Genomic DNA, 21,880 nt, shown 5'->3' with positions numbered 1-21,880 from the left:
TTTTCTTTCTGAGCTGCAAGTGCACATTGCTGGGTCATGTCCAGCCGCTCATCCATCAGCACGCCAAGGCTTTTTTAGCAGGGCTACTCATGACCTACTCATCCCTCAGCCTGTATAAATTCATACATTTGAAGTCACAAAAGTCTGATTTTAACTCCCAGCTGGGATCACGTATACATCTCCAAATTTTCACTAGTAACATCAGCAACTATGATGAAAAGCAATAAAAAAAATTGGAAGCATAAATAGAATTATGCAATAATAATCACAGAATCACAGAATATTCTGAGTTAGAAGGGACCCACAAGGATCATCGAGCCCAACTCCTAGTCTGGCACAGGAACATCCCCAAGAGTCACACCATGTACCTGAGAGTATCATCCAAATACTTCTTTAACTCTGGCAGCCTTGGTGCTGTGACCACTTCCACGGGGAGCCTGTTCCAGCACCTAACCACCCTCTGGGTGAAGAACCTCTTTCTAATATCCAACCTAAACCTCCCCTGACACAAATTCAGTAATAATTACAAACTAAAACTAGCCAGAGAATAGTACATTCAACTCTAGTCCAGAGAAAAATCACAGACACAGTTAGATACATAAAGTCTAAGTGCTTGTACCATTTGCCACATTATTGGACTTCAGCTTTTGGAAAATGTCAAACTTTTTTTTCCTCCAGTATTGTTAGCCATCAACACTGCCTATATGCAACTGGCTTTACCTAAAGAAAACTCAGCTCCATGGCAAATGTGTTGCCTTTCAACCTTCAAGGCTGTAAGAATGAATACTAACATACCCGACTACATAAGGTCTCCATAAAGTAGTTAGCCCACTTCTGCTGAAACTATTCTGACAAAGACTACAAATAAATACGTAATTTCTGTGATGGAAAGGAATAGGGAAGAAGTGGGCAAAGACTGCACCGTTACATCAGTGAATACATGCTAGGAGCATCATAATCTGATCACACTGCACATGGAAGTTTTGATTGCCTCTCTTCAAGAAGCAAGAGCACAGTGCAGCTCAAGTCAGTGTATAAGTGAAGAGTTATCTGTGGATAACTACCCTGTGCTGACAAGATGCTGATATCAAGTGCTAACATACATATGGTTTGGCAAATCCTCTAGATTTTTCTGTCACCAAAAGAGAATGGTAAGTTTCCTGAGTGGAGTATATTACCACATACAGCATCACTGGTAAATACTGTCTTTAAAGTTCAATTTTATGTTAGTCCTTTGCTACAAGTCTTCCAAGACAGTCCTGCTTACTAAAGAGATTCCTTACATTTTTATCCCCCCTGTATTTCTTTGCAAGGTAGTATCTACTGAGTATCTATTGACCTGTAAGATTCTCAAGTACGTGGGAAGAAAATACTACATTTTCTAATATGTTGGCAACATGTACAAACTACAGTGTGAATCAGTGTATTATTGCCATTAATATATGCATTTTTTCCAGCTGTTTACTCAACAGCAATCATCCCAATCAGCATATCTGTCAGGTTAGGACCTGTTGCAATGTTTGTTACAAAGAAACAACTCTGGGAAAAATCAAGAATTCATAGATCCTGTCTGGCATATGAAAATCCCAACGCTGTTTCTGCTGTCAAGCAATTTTGTAACTAAAAACATCCCACTTCAGGTGACAGATCTACAGATTCCAGCCAAAATTCACATAATTTAAATCATAAATAAACTGATTTATCCACAATCCCCACATCTCCCATAGCTCTCATATAAAATGCATACTCCACGCACAGTAGACAGGGGGTATTGAAATCCCATTTCTAATATGGGCTGGGGAAACTTAGATTACAAGGAAGAGAGTTTGCTCTTCTGACAACTCTTCTCTGTAGAGGTAAGACTGGAATGCAACAAAGGGACTTTAACAGAAAGGCTTTGTGTCCATTAGCAACGCTCTTAGTGGAGAAATATGCAATTATTTGTAGGTTCCCCAGAAAGATTTATCAACAAATTCAGTCCTGCAAATCCATGTACTGTGTGGAGAGGAACTTTGAAAATGTCTCTCTCATAGCAATTTATTCACATTAGCTGCAAAATCTACTCCTCAGAGCTTCTGGCATGAGTGCTGTCTGAGTTCATATATTCATCCTCTTTCCACTGATAACTGAAGAGCAAAGGAACGGCAGACAGCAGTCTTATGCAGTGCCCTAGGGATCAAGGAATCCCAAGTAAAAGCCTGTCAGAAACCATCAAGCACATTATCCCAGCTGAGATTTTCAGCCTAAAGGGCGGCTCCACAGCTAGGTCATTGACAGCAGCAGCTCGATACCGATCACATGGCTCAGTGCAGTCTTGCATTTAGTGTAACAATTTTGTCTTTTTTTCTCCAAAGCAGAAGACATGTAGGAATCCCGAGAGTATCTGAGGAACACATTAAATGTTTTTTTTTTTGCAATTGCTCATAAGATTATATCAGAGAGAATATCAACATTTTATGTAATATCCTAAAAGTATTGTTACCTCCCAGATGCTACTGATTCGGTCAAAACACACAGAACTAACACTAAAAAAACCCAACAACCAATGCCCCTCCCCCAAACAGTCATACTGAAAAATTCTAATGAATGGCTCCATCTTTCAGAAAGGGAATCTGGCACAACTTGTCAAAGCCCTAAGGACCTTCTCACTACTGTTTTTGCTGTTTGTACTATAATCGTACAAAGCACAGAGACGACACTCTACAATGCTCGATGCTGTAAAGTACATGCAGTACAATATGACTTCTGTCTTGAAGAGCTTACACTATCCTTGCAAACAAGACAAAACAAGTTACTCTGAAAAGGGGAAAGATGCAGAGCAGATGATAGCAAGATGACGAAGATGATAAGGCCTACATACACAGATGCAAAGAAAAAAGAAAATCGATGGCTCTAAGCTAGCTCTAAGAATCTCTCCTCTTTCTAAGCGGATAATTCAGCTTATTTCCAGTTGCCAATTAAGGTTGTCTTCAGTGAGTGGCTTAGTTCTCATGGGCATCCCATCTGTCTTGTGCCTGGCCCTTCCCCCCTCTCTCCTCCCCCAAGGGTACTGAGACTTTTTTAAAGAGGAGGACATTGCTTATTCTATAGATCTATTTCTATAATGTTGTATAGCAATAAAGGATTGAAAAAGCCAAAAGTTTTTCTGATACCAAAGCCTGTTTCTTTGCCAGAGAAAGCCAAGGGAACAGTATCATATTTGTCCCTAAGAAAAGAGTTGAATGAATTGTTCCAGCTAATCCAGACAGCAAGAGAAAATGAGGTAGTTGATACTTCTCACCGTGACAACATCTTCCTACCCAAGGATCCCAAATTATATAGCACTGGCAGTCCTGTTACTCCAAAAAAAGCAAATGTTCTGTTTGTAAAACAGGGCTCTACACAGTGCAGAGATGGTCTTTTGAACTGCCAGGCACACAGCAGATCTAAAAGCGGTATCTGACCCCCAAGCTCCTCAAACACACACATCATAAATGCCTTCTCAGATGAATACTGTTAAACTGTGGCACAAGATCCAGCAGGGGCATTCAACTTAGAGCCAGCAGAAACATCCTTTACAGAAAAAGCGGATCTCAGACACTTTGCAGAGTCCAATGGAGTAGTGCTGCATCTGCAAGCTAAAAGCAAGATGTCTTTCTCAGTCACGTTCTGGCTGGCAGGTGGTCAGGAGACGTTTCACCAGAAACAAAAGAAAAGCAGTGTTTTGGTATAAGAATACACACTCAAAAAAAATGCCCTTTTCTGTTTCTGCAGTTCATTTGTATTTGGTTTATCAAAGAAGCAATGGAAGTGACGGGAAAAAGAGTTTCCTGACCAAGGTAAGTTATCTCTGGTTTTATTTCTGAGCTTTCCAAAGAGTCTTGAACAGAGTAGCATATCTACCTGCATGCTGGAAGAAAAAGTCTCAGGCAAAAGGTTATCCTAGAAGAAAAGCAAAATTTACTAGTAGGAAGTATCTTTGTCAATTTTTTTTTTTCTGTTTCTTCCAGCTGAAGTGGAAAAAAAAGACACACAGACTCCCTTTAAGATCCCAGAAAATATAAAGTGGGATGCTATGCACATTCCCTCTGCGTGATCAAATGCATTAACGTGGGGGCCCTGTTTTTCTTCAGTACAGGAAAGATCAAGAAAACAGGATGATAAATAATGTATAGGAGGGACGTGTCCCTTTAAGATATGTTGGTACAGACATTAGGCTGGAAGAAGTAAAGCAGCACTAATGTGTAAATACACAGAGGGCTTTCAAGAGTCTGTATTTCATGGAGATTCAAAGGCAGAGCAGAGACTTCTCAGGCTTGTAATGAACAAATACCAGTAGCATTTCAGCATACCTATAAAGTAAAGATCAGTCCTAAGAGAGGCATAATTCTACTTGTTTAGCTAAAATATGTGGATTAATTGGCAGAAGGGTGATTGATCCCTATTCCTGTAAGGGTCGGGAGTGAGTCAGATGAGGGGAGGTTCAAGGTACTCCCAAGATTGAAAGCAGATGTCCACATGATTGGGACAAATGAACAATAGAATATAGTGGAGAAAAAACTATCCTCGAAGACTAAAACTGTCCTGGAAGAAAAAGTGTAGAGATGAAGGCCAGCCCTCAGCAATCAGCAATCCCAGTGCAAGGTGGTGGAGAGCAGTGAAATACATATCCAATTTAATTTCTCAGAAACAACTGGAAACACTCATTGCCAGCAAAACACTTACTGCTTGATCCATACAGAGCTACGTGACAATGTAATTTTCAGTTCTGAAATCTCACCCAGGTAAACTAAGCCCCAACAAAATTTTCCTAATTACCCAGAAAAATAGCGGTTGTAACTGGCTCAAAAACTTGAAGTAACTCATGGTAAGGTGGGGCATTGCAATGCATGAGGGAAAGGCCATGGTTGATCTTCAGTGGTGAATCCAGTCAGAGAGGTCCATGGAACATCACTCTCTTGAAAAGTGTGCCCTCTGAGAGGAGTTTGGAGAATACCTAACATCCCTCCTTGACAGACTAACATAATTTCTGAAAGGTTACAGATGTCATTAATTTACCCCATACACACTTAAAAAAAACCACGTTACTTGCTTGGGCCTGCCTGCTAGCTTTCTAAACCTTAGGCTTGGTCTCTAATCTTAAGTGAACATAAACAGGGAAAGGACATTGTGAAAAACTGGATGCCCTAATATTAAGTCCCTTCATCTCAAATCACTGCAGCATACTTCCAAACGTGCACATTCCAATACTCTTCCTCAGAAAAACCTGGAACAAGAAAAACACTGGGAGAGTGCCCACAAACCTTCCGGAGTCTCACAAGTTATCTTTGAGTTTGAAGACGCTGAGATTAAAGATCAAGCTTATTTGCTTGGGAGAGCAGCGTAGCCTTCAAAGCACAGCCTGAACAAACGCTGACAGTTGAGAGAATGAGCAGAAATCTGTTGGGCAGTGAGGGCTCACCACTAAGCCCTGGGAGCCAGAACATATGACACTTTTATAATAGGAAGCTTTGCATTCTGAGTCTACCTACACCCATATTTCCTATCATTTATTCTCCACTTCTAATGAAGAATCCCACATTTTAAATCTTCACAGCTCTCCATGTTACTAAGCCTATTTGTGCTTTGGTTCAGGGACACAGTTTGATCTGCTAAACTTCAGACATATTATAAAAGAAAAAAAAAAGAAAAAAGAGAATGACTGGTTCTATATTACAGAGAGAATGAACGTGCAGCCTTTTCCTGTCTTTCATGAAATCAGAAACTCCACAAGACACTCACTGTGAACAAAAAGCCATTATAAAAAAATCGTATTTTTGAAAATAAATGGGAAAAACAAGATCTCCAGCACCTAATCAGAGGGTTGTGCTCTGTGGTGAGAGTTTTGTTTATTATAGTGGTCTTGAATTACTATTTATTCTTTCAAAGGTAGAAGAGGAACAGGAAGTAAAAAGAAGATGGTCATCACATCAAGATGAAGAAATACTACAGAGAAGCAATGTGAACAGTTTCACTGCGTGGAAGACCTCTTGGCCATCATTTAACTTTTTAAGTATATATGATCAGAAGGTTAAAAAAGGCCCCGAAGCGTCATCTTGAAATTAGATGCAAACAAAATCCAACCTGGAGAGATGCCTGAACTACAATTTCAGCTGGGTATTTCAGAGCCACCTTGCCTTCAACTCTGCTAAAGAAATCCTGTTGGTGGGTGGAGGTCACTGTAGTCACACTCTTTATCTTAAGCTCTTGTTTACTGACTATTTGCTCAGCTGACTAATGTTAGTATTACTTTCTGTGGACAGAAAGCACACAGCTTTTCCCTCAAGAACCTTTTTGCTAATTAGTAGGAAGAGATTATCTGTGCTTATGCTCAGTATTTAAGGACTTATGGTGGTTTTAAGGGAGGAAGAGGCATTCTATTAAAGTATTCAATAGGACAACAAGGAGAAAAACAGTTCAAATTCATACTCAGAAAAAGAAAGAATGAGTGCTGCTGAAACCAGTATCTGCTTTTGATACTAATAGTCCTGATTAAGACAAGCAGAATTTGATTTTCTGTCAAAATGTTTTTAAAAGCTCTGCTCCCCAAAGTGATTGCTTCACATGAATGTTTGTAATAGAAAAGGTACTGAACTGTATGAAACCCATGCACGTTTCCGAAACATGCTTGGGCAGCCCTTGGCTAACCCAGTGAAATCCAGCATTCACGACATAATCAGCATGTGTCCAGTTCCATTCTCCATGTACCCTGTCTTTTTCCAAATGCCCCCCTCAGGCTGGTCCTATTGGCAGTGTCCTGATGTACTTACTATTCAGTGAAGAACCTGGCAATGCCATACTGACTAATATCTTCTCTGTTCTCCAGCAGCTGGCTCACTGCATCCTCCATGTATGTGAGGACATGTCTTTGAGCTGNCAGTAAGAGACAGAAGTTAGAATACAAGGAGCCTGCAAAGCCCAGAGCCAGACAAGCCCAGTTGTGCTGGGCTTTATACAACAAGCCAATAAGCATTTCCTCCCTCAATTAGAGAGCAGAGGTTTCTTTCTCCCAGATACGGATAGTAAAATTCCTAACCTAAATCCCGCTTTCCTTTCTGGCTACACAGTTAGTCATTAACAATGCTGACCCTTTTTTAGAATCCCCTGAGATTCTGGTATTGAAGGGAGAGGATAAGAAGTTATGAGATTGCTTCACTGGGATATGCTCACTCAGGAGGAGTTCCTGATCTGTGTTCAGAGTCACAGCCATCTTTATAAACAGATCATCGAAGACGTTTTGATGGGGCTGTTGCAAAGTTTTGGGTGTTCCCTGCCCTTCCCTCTTTACCAAAGCCAAGTAGCTCTAAGGTTGTTCTGTAAAGGCTTTTTCCTAAAGGTGCAAATAAAAGTACATCTGTTTCCAAACAAGCATCAGTGAATGTGGCAGGTGGGGAACAGGTCTCAATGCCAAGAGAAATTTATATTGCTCAACAGTCAGTCTCAAATTACTGCCTAGGCCAAACATGAGGGAATTTCAGAAGTGGTGGATCTGCCACTACCCAACCACAGAATGCCACTCACTTTATAAGACTCCTGAGTAAAGACAGTTCAGTAAAACACAAACTGTTCTGCTGCTTCTATAGGGGCAGACTCTACAAATCAGGCACTTGCCAGGGAGGAAGCAGCACAGATTTGCCACTGAGCCCCTTTGATGTTTTTGGCTAGAAACCAAGTTGGAGCAACAAAGAGCCAAGTCTGAGGTGATGTGCCAGCACCAAGCAGTAGAATTTCCAAATCTACAAGTTCGACGATCAGAAGGCAAGTTACAACGAACCCAGGAAAATCATTCCTAACCCTGGAAAGCACACAAACCCTGTTCCCAAAGCACGCAGCTCCTTCTTAAACATGTATGCTACTGCATCTTTGCAAGTAGTGTCGTGTCCTAAAAAGAGCAGGAGAAACCCCTTAGGGAATATAGGAAAGGCAAGAGCTGTTCTTGCTCCATGCCAATCTGCTCCAGACTTAGCAGCATCATCCTCTCACCAGCAACTGGCCAACCTCAGACCCACACAAATATTCTTCAAACCATTTTAATTTGTGCTTAATATTCTGGTAAGCATCAAGGCTGCACCACTTGATACACAGCATGGAAGTCCCTTTCATCTTAGTGTGGGGCAGGTGGACTTCAAGAGAGGCCCGGAAATGATTATTCCCAGTGGATACAGTGATTAAAAGTATGTATGAATATTGATTGCTATCAGGGGATTTCTCTGCCTGGAACACTTTTCAGGACAATGGTAAAATTGGTTAAGCACACCCTGGAAAATACCTTGCAGCTGATAGCAAAACGGTGAGCCAAAGGTTTAAAGATATTATCTGGCACTAAAAGATATAGGGTGTAGCTTTATTTAATTATTTTAATGTGAAGGAATAAATTTAATTTATGTGAGTGATTAAAGAAAAATAGCTCTGCGCACCTGTGTCCCCTGAGGGAAGAATGAGTCGTGCAGCTCAGTCATAGGCTCAAGATAGCAGCAACTGTGTAACTTTACTTCAGCCCATCCTTCCTCCCTCCCCCTTATGTAGTCCATCTTACACTCAGCAATGGTGTTCCCAGGCCCCTCTTGAGCTGTCAGTGGTACCAGATCAAGCCAGGAAATGGTACTGGCAGACAGGCATCCTCACATCTCAGCCTGCACTAAACCTCTGCTCAACGGCAAAACCATTCTCAAAACTTTCCGCAGAAGTATAAACTCCTTTCATAGAATAGCCCCTATCAATGAACCATATTTCTGCTATTTTGCTTCTTTAGAGTCATAAACCTCTCTCCTAAAAACCTATCGGAACAGACAGGCATGGTCCCACAGTGCTACACAGCACAGGGTAAGCTGACCTCTATAACACCTTTGAATCTGCTCCTGGAGAATAAATTAACTTTCAACATAGAATTTTAGACATTTCTATCACATTTCAAAATGTACAGAAATACATATAGGTCACTAGTAAATACGGTAGCTGGTAAAAGAGTATTTCTGTTAAGCTTTTTGTTGCACAACCTAAGGATCCAGGCAAAGAGCTTCTCTCCCTATTTCCCAGAAGGTGGGTAGAGTTGTAGGGGAGGGAAAAAATCTGTGACCAGAGAAGGTGAAAGAAAATAGCACTTGCAATCTTCTGAGAAGTCCCCCTCTTTGTCTCTTTGGCTGCTGTGCTGTTTTCCAGGTAGCACCATCTCACACTGCCAAACCAAATTCCAGCTCTGGCTTCCTGTTCACTGACTACCCAGTTCCATGGAACAATGCAAGTAGTAAGTTTTATAACCCAACTAACTCTACCCTACACAGAAAAGTCAAACAAACAAAATGTAATTTGCAGGCAGGTTTTAGCAGGCCAGAGAGGCAAAATAAAGTGCCAGGAGTCTGGTTATAGCAAAAGAATAGTTCCTTAATTTATACAAATGGTACTTTCCACAACAAACACTGGAACCATACAGGAACATTAACTATTTATGCAAGCATAGTCAAAAATCTGTGGGGTTCTGTACAAAATAAATGAGATGAGTCATATCTTTTAATACTTTTTGAAAACTCAGGGATAATGATGTACTGGTATGCATATTGCTCATATTTTTGAGGCCCACTTTGCAATAATAAGGCAGCAAGTCCAAATCAGAATGTAAAGCCCAAATAGTCACACCACTGTGCTATTACAGCTTGTTGCCTCTAATAATTTTCTTCCTAACAGAACTCCAGTATACTGCAGCTTCCACACAGGAGGTAATACATCGGGGCATCATCCTCAGCATTTATTTGTTTATGGCTTATTGTAACAAAAACTCCTTAATCATACAAAACTTTCCAATGCAACCCATATTCTGTAAACTCTACTGTGGAATCACAGGCAACTACCACAGTCACTAAGGAAGCATGCCTGCCTCACTCACTTGGTAGGTGCTACTCCTTGCTCTCAGATTTAAGAACTAACAGGCAGCTTTCACAGAGGGATCTGACAGAATAAGTTCACAGAGGAGCTTTCAGGCAGGCAGCCCATAACCTGATGTTAAGTAAATACCTTTGAGCAGAACATCTTAATTCTTATCACTAAACCACTAGCAGTGATGTTACACTTGGAGCCTCCGTCCAATCAGTAGCAACATGCACAGCACAGCTCCTCTGAAGCTGGCTCCTGCAGCACTTAAAAGAATGGCCTCTGATGGTGTTACCACCACATTCACATGCTCACATCCCACCATCACTCACATACCCAATGTTTAAAACTAATTTTGGAATGAATGTACTTTTGGCTCAGAACCAAATTCAGGGCTGAGCAGTGGCTGTTCAATTCAAGCTTGGCCAGACCAAGCCAAACAAATCTCCTCCAGCTTACAAGTAAAAGGCACAATGAGGATTACATCCACAGTCAATCCACAATCTCACTGAACTTCTCTACAACAGATTAGGCAATCACAACTAATTCCATTTAGCCATACCACACCAAATAATTTTGCACACATATTTAAAATAGTAAAAAGAGTCTTTTTATAAGACACCAAATTACTTGTTTCGATCTACTTGTGAGAAAAAAAATCCACTAATTCATATGTTTTATTACAAATATGGTAAGGACAAGCATTGATATTTTGAAAGTCTTGAAGGAAAATTTAATGCAAATAATATCACTACATGAAACAGAATACGTGGACCGAAATTCTCGAAGACAGAAATTCAGGAGGAAGGAAGGAAATACATGTCACCTTTAAGTCATGATACTGCATATATGTAATGGTTTTATTATCAGCAGTGCTCAGGAATGGAGAGGATTAAGACCTTGGAATTGCCACAGTACTGTTTGCATCAGTTATGTGATACTTACTTCAGCACACATTGGCAACTTCATCACATTAACCATACTGGTTTTGCATATTAGTTTCCCAGTTTGACAACTTAGATGCAATCCCCTAATGCTACATTGATAATAAGCTTCTTCTTCCAACAAGACTGAGTTTCCCAAAGACAAAGACGAAAAACTGAAGGTTAGTATATCAGCACACTTACCAAGAAGTGATGCTGCCTGTCATATTCCTTGAAAGGAATAGCAAAATACGTGATGACCAGAAGATGAAATTAAAAATCACAGCAGATAATGCAAATTAAAAATAAAGTGTGCCAAATCATGGCTAGAAGTAGCTCTGCAGCATTTAACATCCTGCTTTGCTGAGGCTGCTGAGCTTTTTGGGCTGGAAGTCAGCTTAAAGAAGAGAGAAGTTTTCTATCAACCTGCACCTCAGGAAGTCTTCCATCATCCCCATATCACCATTGGCGAATCAGAGCTTAAATCAGTTCAGCAGTTTAATTACCCAGATAGCATCATCTCCTCGGATGGTAAGATTGACGGAGAGACAGACAACAGGTTAGCAAAGGCATATAGTGCTTTTGGAAAACTCCATAAAAGAGCCTGGCGAAATAAACACCTGAAGAAAAGTACCAAGATCAGTGTTTACAGAGCCATAGTGCTGTCTACTCTCTTATACGGATCCAAATCATGGGTCATCTACCGCCACCACCTGCGTCTCCTAGAATGCTTCCATCAACGCTGCCTCCGTAACAAGCCTAAACACCCACTGGTCAGATTATGTGACCAATACATCTGTTCTAGAACAGGCAGCAGTCACAAGTATTGAGGCCATGTTGCTGAGAACACAGCTGTGTTGGGCAGGACATGTCTCCAGGATGAAGGACCACCGCCTCCCTAAAATCCTGCTCTATGGTGAACTTGCCACTGGCTGCCACATGAGAGGAGCCCCGAAGAGAAGATACAAGGACTCCCTGAAACAACATCTCAGCCTTGGCCATATTGATCAATATAACTGGTCTACTCTGGCCTCCAATCGAGAGGTCTGGTGATACACTATCTATAAAGTGTGCCAAATAACCTGAAGGAAAAAGTATGATTGGAATAAATTGGTATCAGATGGTAAAAGATGTATCACATCCCTTATTTAAAGAAGCAGCAGAACAGAGCCATACAGGTTACTTACAGAGGTAAGTCCTTATTTATAAAATTATTATCAAATCATCTATTACATTATTGCTTAACTCTTCAGGAGAGATGACTTCTGGAACATGAGCTGTCTATCAAAGTAATCTGTTCTGTATGCACACAAGAGGGCTTTTAGGGCTTTTATTTTTACACTGGGTTCATTCCTGGCACAACTGTATATGCTGAAAAGTCAGGAGTGGGAATCCCTGGATAATAAGACCAGCTTTTATTACTTATTTGCCTCCTCCTCAACTGAAGTGCTGAAAATACAGACTACTTGATGCAATTAATATTATGATTCATTTCAGTTATCAGAAGCTCAAGAGCATAACAAGCTTTAATGTATCTGAAATATTTCTGGCATTTTTTGATCTCTGAGAGCATAAAGCAATAGCTAAATTCCCTTTCATATTTTACTCAATTGGAGCTTATCTGAAGACACTACTGTATTATACACATTGGAAAGACACATCAATAGTAACAAAAATCAATTTCATGCAAATATTACCAAAACAATAATGATGCAAGAGAGAAATAGTAAGGATGCATACTTAAAGAATGAAATCATGTGAAATCTGGAAGTTTTTCCAGCATTCATGGTCTTTCAGGATGCTCTTTTTAATCTTTTCAGATATCATTAAGGTCTTAATCTCTTCAGATATTGCTAAGAAATGGCCTGAGCAAGAGAAGTATATAAACAAAATAATCAACCTAAAAGCTGTATCACTGTACAGCTGTAGTTCTGTCTAGCTTTGCACAGCTTCGCAATGTAACTTCCTATTAACCCTCAAAAACAAAATCTTTTTTGAAGGACAGAACACGTAACAAAGTGCAAGTAGACCTTGTCATATCTCTGGTTGTCATACCAGAGATAACACTACAATGTGAGACATGCACTGTTACTTGGGAACGCACGCCAAGTGGCCACACAGCACAGCTAGACCATATTTTGTGTGTTCGCTGTTTCAAACCCACTTTCAACACAAAATTTAAGAAATGTTTCCATTTATAATTTAATCTTGACCATAACTGAAAATTTGTTTCAAACAATCAGCATATTAGTCACAAGCCATGATATTGTACTCTTTTGGTTTGTGCTCCTGGGGCTGCACACAGACTGACTTAACCACTCAAGTCCTTCCAGCAGACACCTCCTGCACAATGGCACACAGCTGCCAGAAATCACCACCTCACCAAAGCAATCTTTGCACTATCTTTTCTTTTGGGTGGGTTTTTTTTTAATCTAAATTTATGCAGTGTAATTATTATAATTGTGGAAGTAACTGTCATTCCATCTTATAAGCCATTAGGCTACTTATAAGGTATTAAGTAGCCTAATGGTTCCCTACCTATTCATACTTAGAAGGACATATGCAGAAGGACTGTGTACTCTCCAGTTCTGGAACTCTACATAGGTCAGGATCAGATTTCACCTGTACCTTTCGAGTTAAGATGGAAGTCCTGTGGTGCAACAGCAGGTTTGGGGATGAAACCTCCATCTTTTGAAGAAAGCATTAGATGGAGTCTAAGAGGATTCAAATTTAACTAATATTTCTATTTCTATTTAACTAATATTTCTATTTCTATAATATTTCCCCTATTTCAATGGGGAAATAATTTCATCTTCCACATTACAGTTCTATCTGTACAACAGAACAAGAAAAAAAAAGGCATTATCTTCTCTTTTTTTAGACCATGAGTTCCTTCAGCCAGACTGCTTCATAGAAGCTCATCAAATTTCCTGTTGCTAGGAGGAGACTCAGTGTCAGCTGAGATATCTGGATAACAATGTAGCCTATACACTGATTATGCTGTTGTACTTGGACTTTCCAGCTCAATATTTCTGAAGACTGTTCACAAGAAGAGTACATCCCAGGCACCTGTAAAGTTTCTACACAACTGAAGTTCTCTGTTGGGACCTACTCAGTTTTGTAAATGCACAAATGTTCTTTCTAACCACTGAAGCCTGAGATCTTCTATGAGAGAGATGAGGAAACACAAACATGTTTCTGGCACTTAATAGTCCCATGCTTTACTGATAAGGCAATTCCCTAGCAGAGTATTTGCGTTCTTACATGCCTTATGTTGGCAAAGGAAGAAAAGAAAGCACATCCTGGAGTCGGGAAGTAGAGGGGAGGAGAATACAGAGAAAAATAAAAGTTCATAAATTTGCAATACTCTACTGCTTTTCCTCCCTAACACAAAAGGGGAGTGAGGAAGGAATACAATTTAAAGCTTCAGAAGACAGCTGCATGAGCAGAACAATATACCAAGGGCTCCATTGCCTGCTACGAATAACTCAGCAATCATCAGCTATTAAACCATAATGAGGAAAGTATGAAAAAGGGTCTCAAATATGCCTCATTTGGCCTGCTGTAGTTCCAGTCTCATCCATCAAATGAGAAACACATTTTCATCACTATGCCCAAACAATAACTGTTGTTTATTCAGTGAAAATACTGTTTAAATGTTACAATATCATCTTCACTGTATCCTTCCTACCACCTCTGTGGACCTCATCTCCTTTCCTACTCACTGAGTATTGGTCATCTCTTTTCTTCTACATAATGTCTCATAATCATTGTGGCATGAGACATGTTGCCCTGATTTTTATTTTCCAGGAGCTCTGGCGTACCAAAGCTTTGCAATTATTTTTCATCTTAACTGAATGCTTAATTCTCTCCCTCTTCACTTCTATTTTAACTCACAACTGCTTTTATTTCCCTCTTAGCACTCTACCTGGATGTGGAAGAATCATCTCAAATAGAGGGAAAAAAAGGGGAAAAAAGTAATGCATCAAGTAGCATGTTAGGTTATTTTGTCTGCTCAATTTATGTGTTGGCCTGTTTTTGATACTGAAAAAGGGAAAAGGGGAAAAAGAGGTTAGGTGAAGTTTGCCCATGCTTGGTCAGAAAAGTGCCGTCTGATCTGGGAGACACAGAGAATAACTTATGTGGCAGCCTAGGGCAACAGAACTTCAGAATGAAATTATAGAAAGTGAAAGTTATCACAGTTGCTTACAATCCCACTTCAGACAACTATATTAACGAGACTTCGAGGCACACAGTAGAACAAATTCAAATAATGGTGATTTCAGAATGCCAGGTCCATGTAGAAAACATAAAGGCAACTTCAAAAAACACATGGGGAGGTGTGTTTATTTAGAGGGGGAGGGGGAGCTTGGGGTTTGGTTGGTTGTTTTTTAACCACTTTCCTGCAGCTAATACACAGTGCTTTGCTTAGGATCTGTGAGCAGTTTGGTAAGTTACAAAGTCTCACAAAGACAGAAGCATTGTTATTGGTAATACTTACAGCTAATACAATACCATCAGGTAGCAAACACTTTTTCCTCTCTAATAGACAACAGATATTGCAATCTAAACTAGAAGGTCACACCAAGTGATGAACCGAACAGACTCTTATACAAGTTATTCCTCAACACACGTGTCTTTTTCTGACCCCGATATTAGAATAATTTAGAAGGTTGTACAAAATGAAAAGGTAATTCCAAATCAGCATGTGGAACAAAGATAAAAGGAGGCTCACTTAAGTGACTAGTAAAGCTGTTTCCACCTAGCAATCTTTCACATCTCTTAGAAGTCTCATTTCTCAACTTCAGATGTGAAACAGAAAACTGATTTATTCTTACACTTTAAGAATTTTTAGTCTGCTTCCTAGATCATTTTGAGTGATTCAATCCTTACTGACAAGTTTCAAGTGCCTATTTCATTCAAAACAATTAAATGAACCTAAAACCAACTTGGCTCATTAGAAAAAAATAAAAGAAATTTTGCAAGTTTCAACCTAAAGCAACTCCGGAAAAGTTATGAATGTCTCTTTTAACGTGTAGGTTGAAATGCTGATGTAGTGTGATGGAGTAGCACAAAACTAAAGAGTGCATCTGCATGGAACTGTGATACTGTTCTCAAATACCTGAACTAGTTCCAGAACTGAAATCAGTAATAAGAGCTTCAGCAAAGTGAGTCTCATGAGAATCACCCCAAATTGAGCACTAAACCAACCTATTTCTGCCTTGAGTTTCCCTGATACACAACAGCACTGCAGTTATGTAGGTATGCACAGAGTACCCCAACCGCAGCCGACCAGTAACAGCACAATGAGATTCTACTCCAAGGCAAATTAGATCACTCATTCCTTTGCTTAAAGAGTTCATTTCTCTTTAGTGCTAAGATATGCTTTGAAACACAGTGGGACCCCTCCTCTTATTGCTAGGCTAAACAAGCCAAGCTCTTTTAGTCTGGTCCCTGCAAGACAGGTTTTCCATTTACTATAAGCCAGCAGTGTTTCTCTTCTCTTATTCCATTTTGACTTATCAGAGACAGCAAAATTATGATGGAACAAATAGCACAAATCAATCCATTCCATTTCTGACTGGTCCTTGTACAAGAAAGGCACAATTAATTATGCACACTTTTAAAAGAGTTATTACCAAATAGCCTCTTGGGCCTAGAAAGCAATAGCTGAAGAGTTTCACTTGACAAATACTCTCTTGAACACATTCCAAATGCTTACTTCTTTTCATTCATCTCCTCTTTAGTGATTAAATGAAGTCATATTGACTTTATTCCATCCTAATTATTTTTATTTGACACAATAACACCAAATCACTTTGCCTCATAGCTTCCTGGAACATGAAACAGTTACAGCCATTTAACTGTTTAAATGGGTGTAGTCTTCAATGGAGCGGCTGCTTCACAGGTTAAAAGATTTTCATTTTATGTGGGAAATACTACCAACACTACGTTATTTCAGAACAGAAGCCGACATTCAAACCATCTCCCAACATAAGAACAGCACTCCTTCCTGTGTTGGGAAACGAGCACAAAATGCGGATGCTCACAGAGATCCGGGAGCAGAACAGTTTGGCAGTGGGTGAAATGAGGCTCCAGTCTGTCACAGGGTAGCTGGACACTGCTTGCCACCACTGATACCCTGGAACGGGACAGGGGAGGAGACCGCAGCTCACTTCCCTCCGGCCGGCGCTGCTTTCACAGAAGCCACACGTCAGGGCACCGGAGGGATGCTCCCTATGCCCAAGAGAGCTCCGCAGCTCTCCCTCCTCCGGGGGTACCCGGAGAGGCAGCGTCCTACAACATCGACCTGTAACCCCCCACTGCTGCCCCCTCTCCAGCCGAGAAGGTGGACACGGAGCCACTGCGATCCCCTCCCCCCAGCCCGGCCCAGCCTGGGCCCGCTCGCCACAGTCCCCGGGAGGGCCGGGCCGGGCCGCAGCCACCCCAGCCCCGCCGCGCCCTCCCCGGGCCGGGCCGCAGCAGACCCGGGGGAGGGAGCCCTCACGGCGCTTCCCCGCCCCGCTCCTCACCCAGGTACTCAGGTCCGGGCAGCGAGAGCCGCTCGGGGCTCAGCATCATCCTCCTCCTGCTCCTGCTCCTGCTCCTCCCGCCGCCGCTCCTTCCCAGCTTCCGCCCGTTTCCAAGGCGCCCGACGCTCCCGGCGCTGCTCGGCCGCTCGCCCCGGCTGGGAACACGCCCCTCGTCGCCACCGTTCCGGGCCAAATCCGCCCCCGCCCGGCCTCAGCCCCCTCCCGCCACCCCCGGGCTGTCTGTGCGGCCACGGGGGCTGGGGCAGGGGTGGGAGCCTGGAGAGACCTCGTGGGAAGGGTCTCTGGGAGGAGCATGGTGACATGGCCTTGGGGAAGGGGCTGTGGGGAGCACGGCGGCCAGGCTGTGAGGAGGAGGCGGTGGGCGATGCCGGGGCAGCTGCTCCAGGGCCGAGGGGCACCTCAGAGGGAGAAGAGTGAGTCAAGCTGAAGAGCCGAAATGGCAAGAGGAGTGTAAAGTCATTCTGGTTAGATTTAGGTTGGAAATCAGAAGGTGTCAACTGCCAGTGGCTATTAGCACTACAGCTCTGGGGGAAAGACCTTAATTTGAAGGTGAATTGTAATAACTTCAAATCACAGAATCACAGAATATGCTGAGTTGGAAGGGACTCATCAGGATCATCGAGTCCAACTCCTGGCCCTGCACAGGACACCTCATGTGCTTGAGAGTGTTGTCCAAACATTTCTTGAACTCAGCTGGGCTTGGTGCTGTGACCACTTCTCTGGGTTAAGGAAGTAATGAAGTTCACTGTGTAGCAACCTTGTCTCAGAGTGCAGGGACCGACAAGGTGACCGAGATCCTTTACAGTTGTATCCTTCTGTCCATACCACTCCTGTGCTGGAATTTTTGCAACCCTTGTGCTCAGGAGAGGGACTTAAGGGGAACAACAGGAATTGTCCCTGCTGTACAAGCAAGTAAAAATGAGCAGCAAAGTCCTGAGCCACAGGGTTCTTTTTGTTTTTGTCTGAAAGCTTGTCTGGGAATGGCCTTTGTCCCAGGAATGTAGGAGAGGCAGAGCTCTTCACATGGCTGGAAGCAAGCCTGCTGGACTCCTCTTTCTCAGAAGTGGATGGGGCTAAAATTCCCAAATTACTTTGCAGTTTCTTCCATCACCATTAGAAAAATACCACCCCAAGATGTAATCCTGGGAATTAAAAAAAAAAAAAAAAGGGGGGGTACTGGAAGTGCTGTCTATGTTTTTAATGACAAATGCAAAGGAACAGAAATTAAATTAACCACCTGTACAAGTGTATAACCTGCCTTTATTCCACTGGAGGAAAGAGCTGAAGGTGACTATTGGCTGCTCAACTTTAATCTATACTCAAAGAAACCACAGTTAAAAAGGGCAAACAGGATGTTATAACTTAACTATTAATATCCCCCACAAAATTATCTGGACCACTTCTCTTTGTTCTGTCTTTAAAAGCATATGGCTTAGATACACATATTTCAGGGATGGGCAGAGAGAATAATTTAGGGAGTAGACAATGAGACACTTCAGCATGAAGAATAACTGGAAAAATGTAAGACTGTCTTAAAGAGGCTAAGCATAACATATGAAATGATGCTATCTAAAATTATTTTTGCTACAATGAAACTCATTCAGAATTCCAATGTGTTCAGTTTTGCAGTTTGTGATAGGCTATAAATTTAAAGATAGGTTTTTTTAAATAATAGATACAATTAGATCATAGAATATATTGACACAAGATATTTTTGAGGCCAGGAATTCAGCAGAATTTAGAAAGGAAGTAGATATATTCAAGCAGAATGAGAAAACAAAGTATTATGTTATTGCGCATAAAAGGATAGGGAAAAAAAGAACACATCTATAGGTACACAAAGTATCCTACTTCATGATGAAGCCAATTATCTGATTAGTGGGGTTTTTGAAAATATTTTTCCTAACATGATATCTATCCTATAACTGCTCAGTTTAGGGTTTCTAGAGCTTTCCAGTGAGGTATCTGGTTCTAGGCCACTGTTGGAGATGAGAAATGGAATTTGATAGACTTCTTGTGATCACTAGATTCAAGAGCACAATTCCTACACTAGCATCAAGATCTCTCTTTTCACAAGCAGTCATTTATCATTGTCCAGGCAGTTTTTGTGGTGTTCAAAAACCAAATCTAAAAACCTTTTCCATAATGCTGGTCAGCTCAGCTGGTAGGAGCCTTCCATAGATTGTGTTTCTTTTTTGTTGTTTAAACCATTTCTGTAAACCACAATTTATCCTTGATCAGTATCTGGAGCACTGATTTACAAGAGGCCTTTAAAGTCCAGTTTTAAATACTACACTCTAATATCCCTCCAGTTTCTGGGTTTTTTTTCACTTGTTACTCTTTGGTCTCTAAGGGTTAGACTTTGCTATTTCCTTCAGACAGCTAAGGGAAACCTTTTGGACACTGATCCCATTTGTGGTTTTAATAACGATATGTTTCAGTAGTAGTGGCGCCTGACTGTTAACGACTCAAAGAAAACTATATAAAAACAAGATGTCATTTCTGGAGCCATTTATAGACTTCCCTGTTTACTATTATTTCTCTCTGGGCTTGCCAGAGCCAGGATTAGGTGATATAACAGATCAGCTGCAGCACTCACCTGCTCTCTCACACTCATGACCTGAAAAGGGAGAAATGCTGCCAGCCTGGCCATAGGTATTAAGTTTGTTTTCCCATCTTGACTTTAGAACCCTAGACCAGTGCATTTTAATAAATTGAGAAGGCTTTTCTGGGTCACTGGAAACCACCTGCAAGTTTAATATCTGCCCCCAGAAGAGCACATCTAACAAGGGCTTAATGTTCTTTTGGACCCAGCTGGAGGAATGACAGTGCAAAAACGTATTTTTCTCTGTCACAACTCCCTAGTAGATTATCAGTGGTATAGGTCTCACTTTAGGGGAAGCCTATGGAGCACACTTTTGTCATCTACCCTTACATGTCTTAAGTTGCTGGATTTTGTCTACCAGGGACAAGAGTGGCCGAGTCAGTCATTCAGTGAGGATCAGTTGGACCACATTGATACATTTTGTGCACGCCCTCCTTCACAGTTAATGTGACCTTGCTTTGATTTGGCTTAATTCACTTTGTAGCCTTTTAAGTAGCCTTTTAGAAATCATACTTTAAGTACATTGGGCTAACTTAGTTATGTAAGAATCCATGTGACCACAAGTTTGAAAATAGTCAGTGGTGTAGTTTAAATTATATAATGAAAGAAAATGTCTTGACTATGTTAAGGTGCATGGACTGAAGAACTCCCTTCTGTGTCAGTTTTATAAGTGTTTCTCAGCAACTTAGCTTACATTGGATTTCTGTTTTCCTCCAGTCCCGCATACTTTGCCCCCACTATGTTAATTGCTTAGCTTACTCTTCACTGTTTTTATGTTCATCTTCTTAAGTGATACTATCAATGCTGAATTGAAATATTTTCTTTTTATTGGACAAAGTTCTGCTGAGAAACAGCTCCTCTTTCAGAGAGAGTATTATATAGAATAATAAACAGGACTAGATATCAAGCAAAAAATTCCAAAGGAAATGCCTAGTTTTAAACAGATTGAGTCATTTTGTCTGGCTTCTATTAATTTTCCTGGAATGAAATGTTTCATTTACTTAGAATTTTAACAATATTGCTAAAGTAATTACAATAAAGGTTAGACATATTAGAGGAAACAAACTTCCTTTTTTTTTTTTTCAGGTGACAGTTGGAAATGCTGTTGCTTTAAGCATTATGACTACAACGTATGAAGAACTAGGCTGTGGGCAGTCTTCAGTACTGTTCCATCTAACTTCTATGAAATCAATGTAAGATGAATTTTCATTTCATTATGAAATTGTCTCTAGCCTTTCTTGTTCATCCTTTGAGTGTCCAAAGCCTGGTCTTATTTTAGAACAGTTAGCTAAGAGCCTGTCTTGTGCAGAACTCAGCTTTTTTGAGTTTGGTTGTGCTTTGTATTCTTTGAGGCTTCCCACATATTTTTCAGATAAGCTTTACCTCATATATAATATTTAATAAAATTGCACATGTGATAACAAAAAGACACACGAAAACCACATCATACCGAGAGGAGAAAAACATTGATTTAAACAACTGTCAATCTTTATTGATAATCTATTATTTTGGGCACCATGGCAGAGATAAGTTTTGAGGAAAGATCTGAAGAAATGGAGAATAAGATCTTCATATGCTATTATTTATGTAAATTATTGGAAATCTTGTGAGTGAAATTAGGATTCTATTATGTAAGACCTTTTAAAAATCAATGGTACTGAAGATTCAATTATGAGTCAGTTGCAAACCCATAAAAAGTCTCATTAAATTTTTGACTTACTAATCATTTATATAGATTATGACCAAACTCGCTAAACACATGCACTAAAAATAAGATTATCTTAAATGAAAAGGTCAGCCAAAATCACAAAGAAATTATGTGATGAAATCCATATTTTTATATTGTTGATTCCTCAGGAGACATTTACAGAGAAAGATCCAGTACTTTTAGTGCTTAGTCTTATCTGAGCTTTCTC

General features: G+C 40.7%; 2 protein-coding genes across 7 annotated transcripts in view; one reads left to right on the top strand and one right to left on the bottom strand.

The window, feature by feature from the left end:
* Positions 1 to 17,476, bottom strand: part of CUNH11orf49 (chromosome unknown C11orf49 homolog) — an 84,831-nt gene extending 67,355 nt beyond the window's left edge. Inside the window, exons 1-2 of the mRNA XM_017806942.1 lie at positions 17,339 to 17,476; positions 6,789 to 6,891 (exon numbers count right to left, since the gene is read on the bottom strand). Coding sequence (XP_017662431.1) covers positions 6,789 to 6,816 — 28 coding nt within the window. The 5' untranslated portion in view covers positions 6,817 to 6,891; positions 17,339 to 17,476. The remainder of the gene's footprint in view (positions 1 to 6,788; positions 6,892 to 17,338) is intronic.
* The window catches only part of LRP4 (LDL receptor related protein 4), a 95,870-nt gene continuing 91,256 nt past the window's right edge, over positions 17,267 to 21,880 (top strand). For 2 of the 6 annotated variants that reach the window (XM_017806726.1, XM_017806690.1), the window contains exons 1-2: positions 17,524 to 17,654; positions 21,051 to 21,157. The gene's annotated coding sequence lies outside the window, so the exon portion shown is untranslated. The other 4 variants (XM_017806709.1, XM_017806737.1, XM_017806698.1 and 1 more) reach the window with 4 other exon arrangements.

Source organism: Lepidothrix coronata, unplaced genomic scaffold (assembly GCF_001604755.1).
Source record: "Lepidothrix coronata isolate B3197 unplaced genomic scaffold, Lepidothrix_coronata-1.0 Scaffold1, whole genome shotgun sequence".
NCBI classification, from domain to species: Eukaryota; Metazoa; Chordata; class Aves; order Passeriformes; family Pipridae; genus Lepidothrix; species Lepidothrix coronata.
The sequence above is the reverse complement of the archived record's forward strand: the minus strand, read 5'-3'. Positions and strand labels throughout refer to the sequence as shown.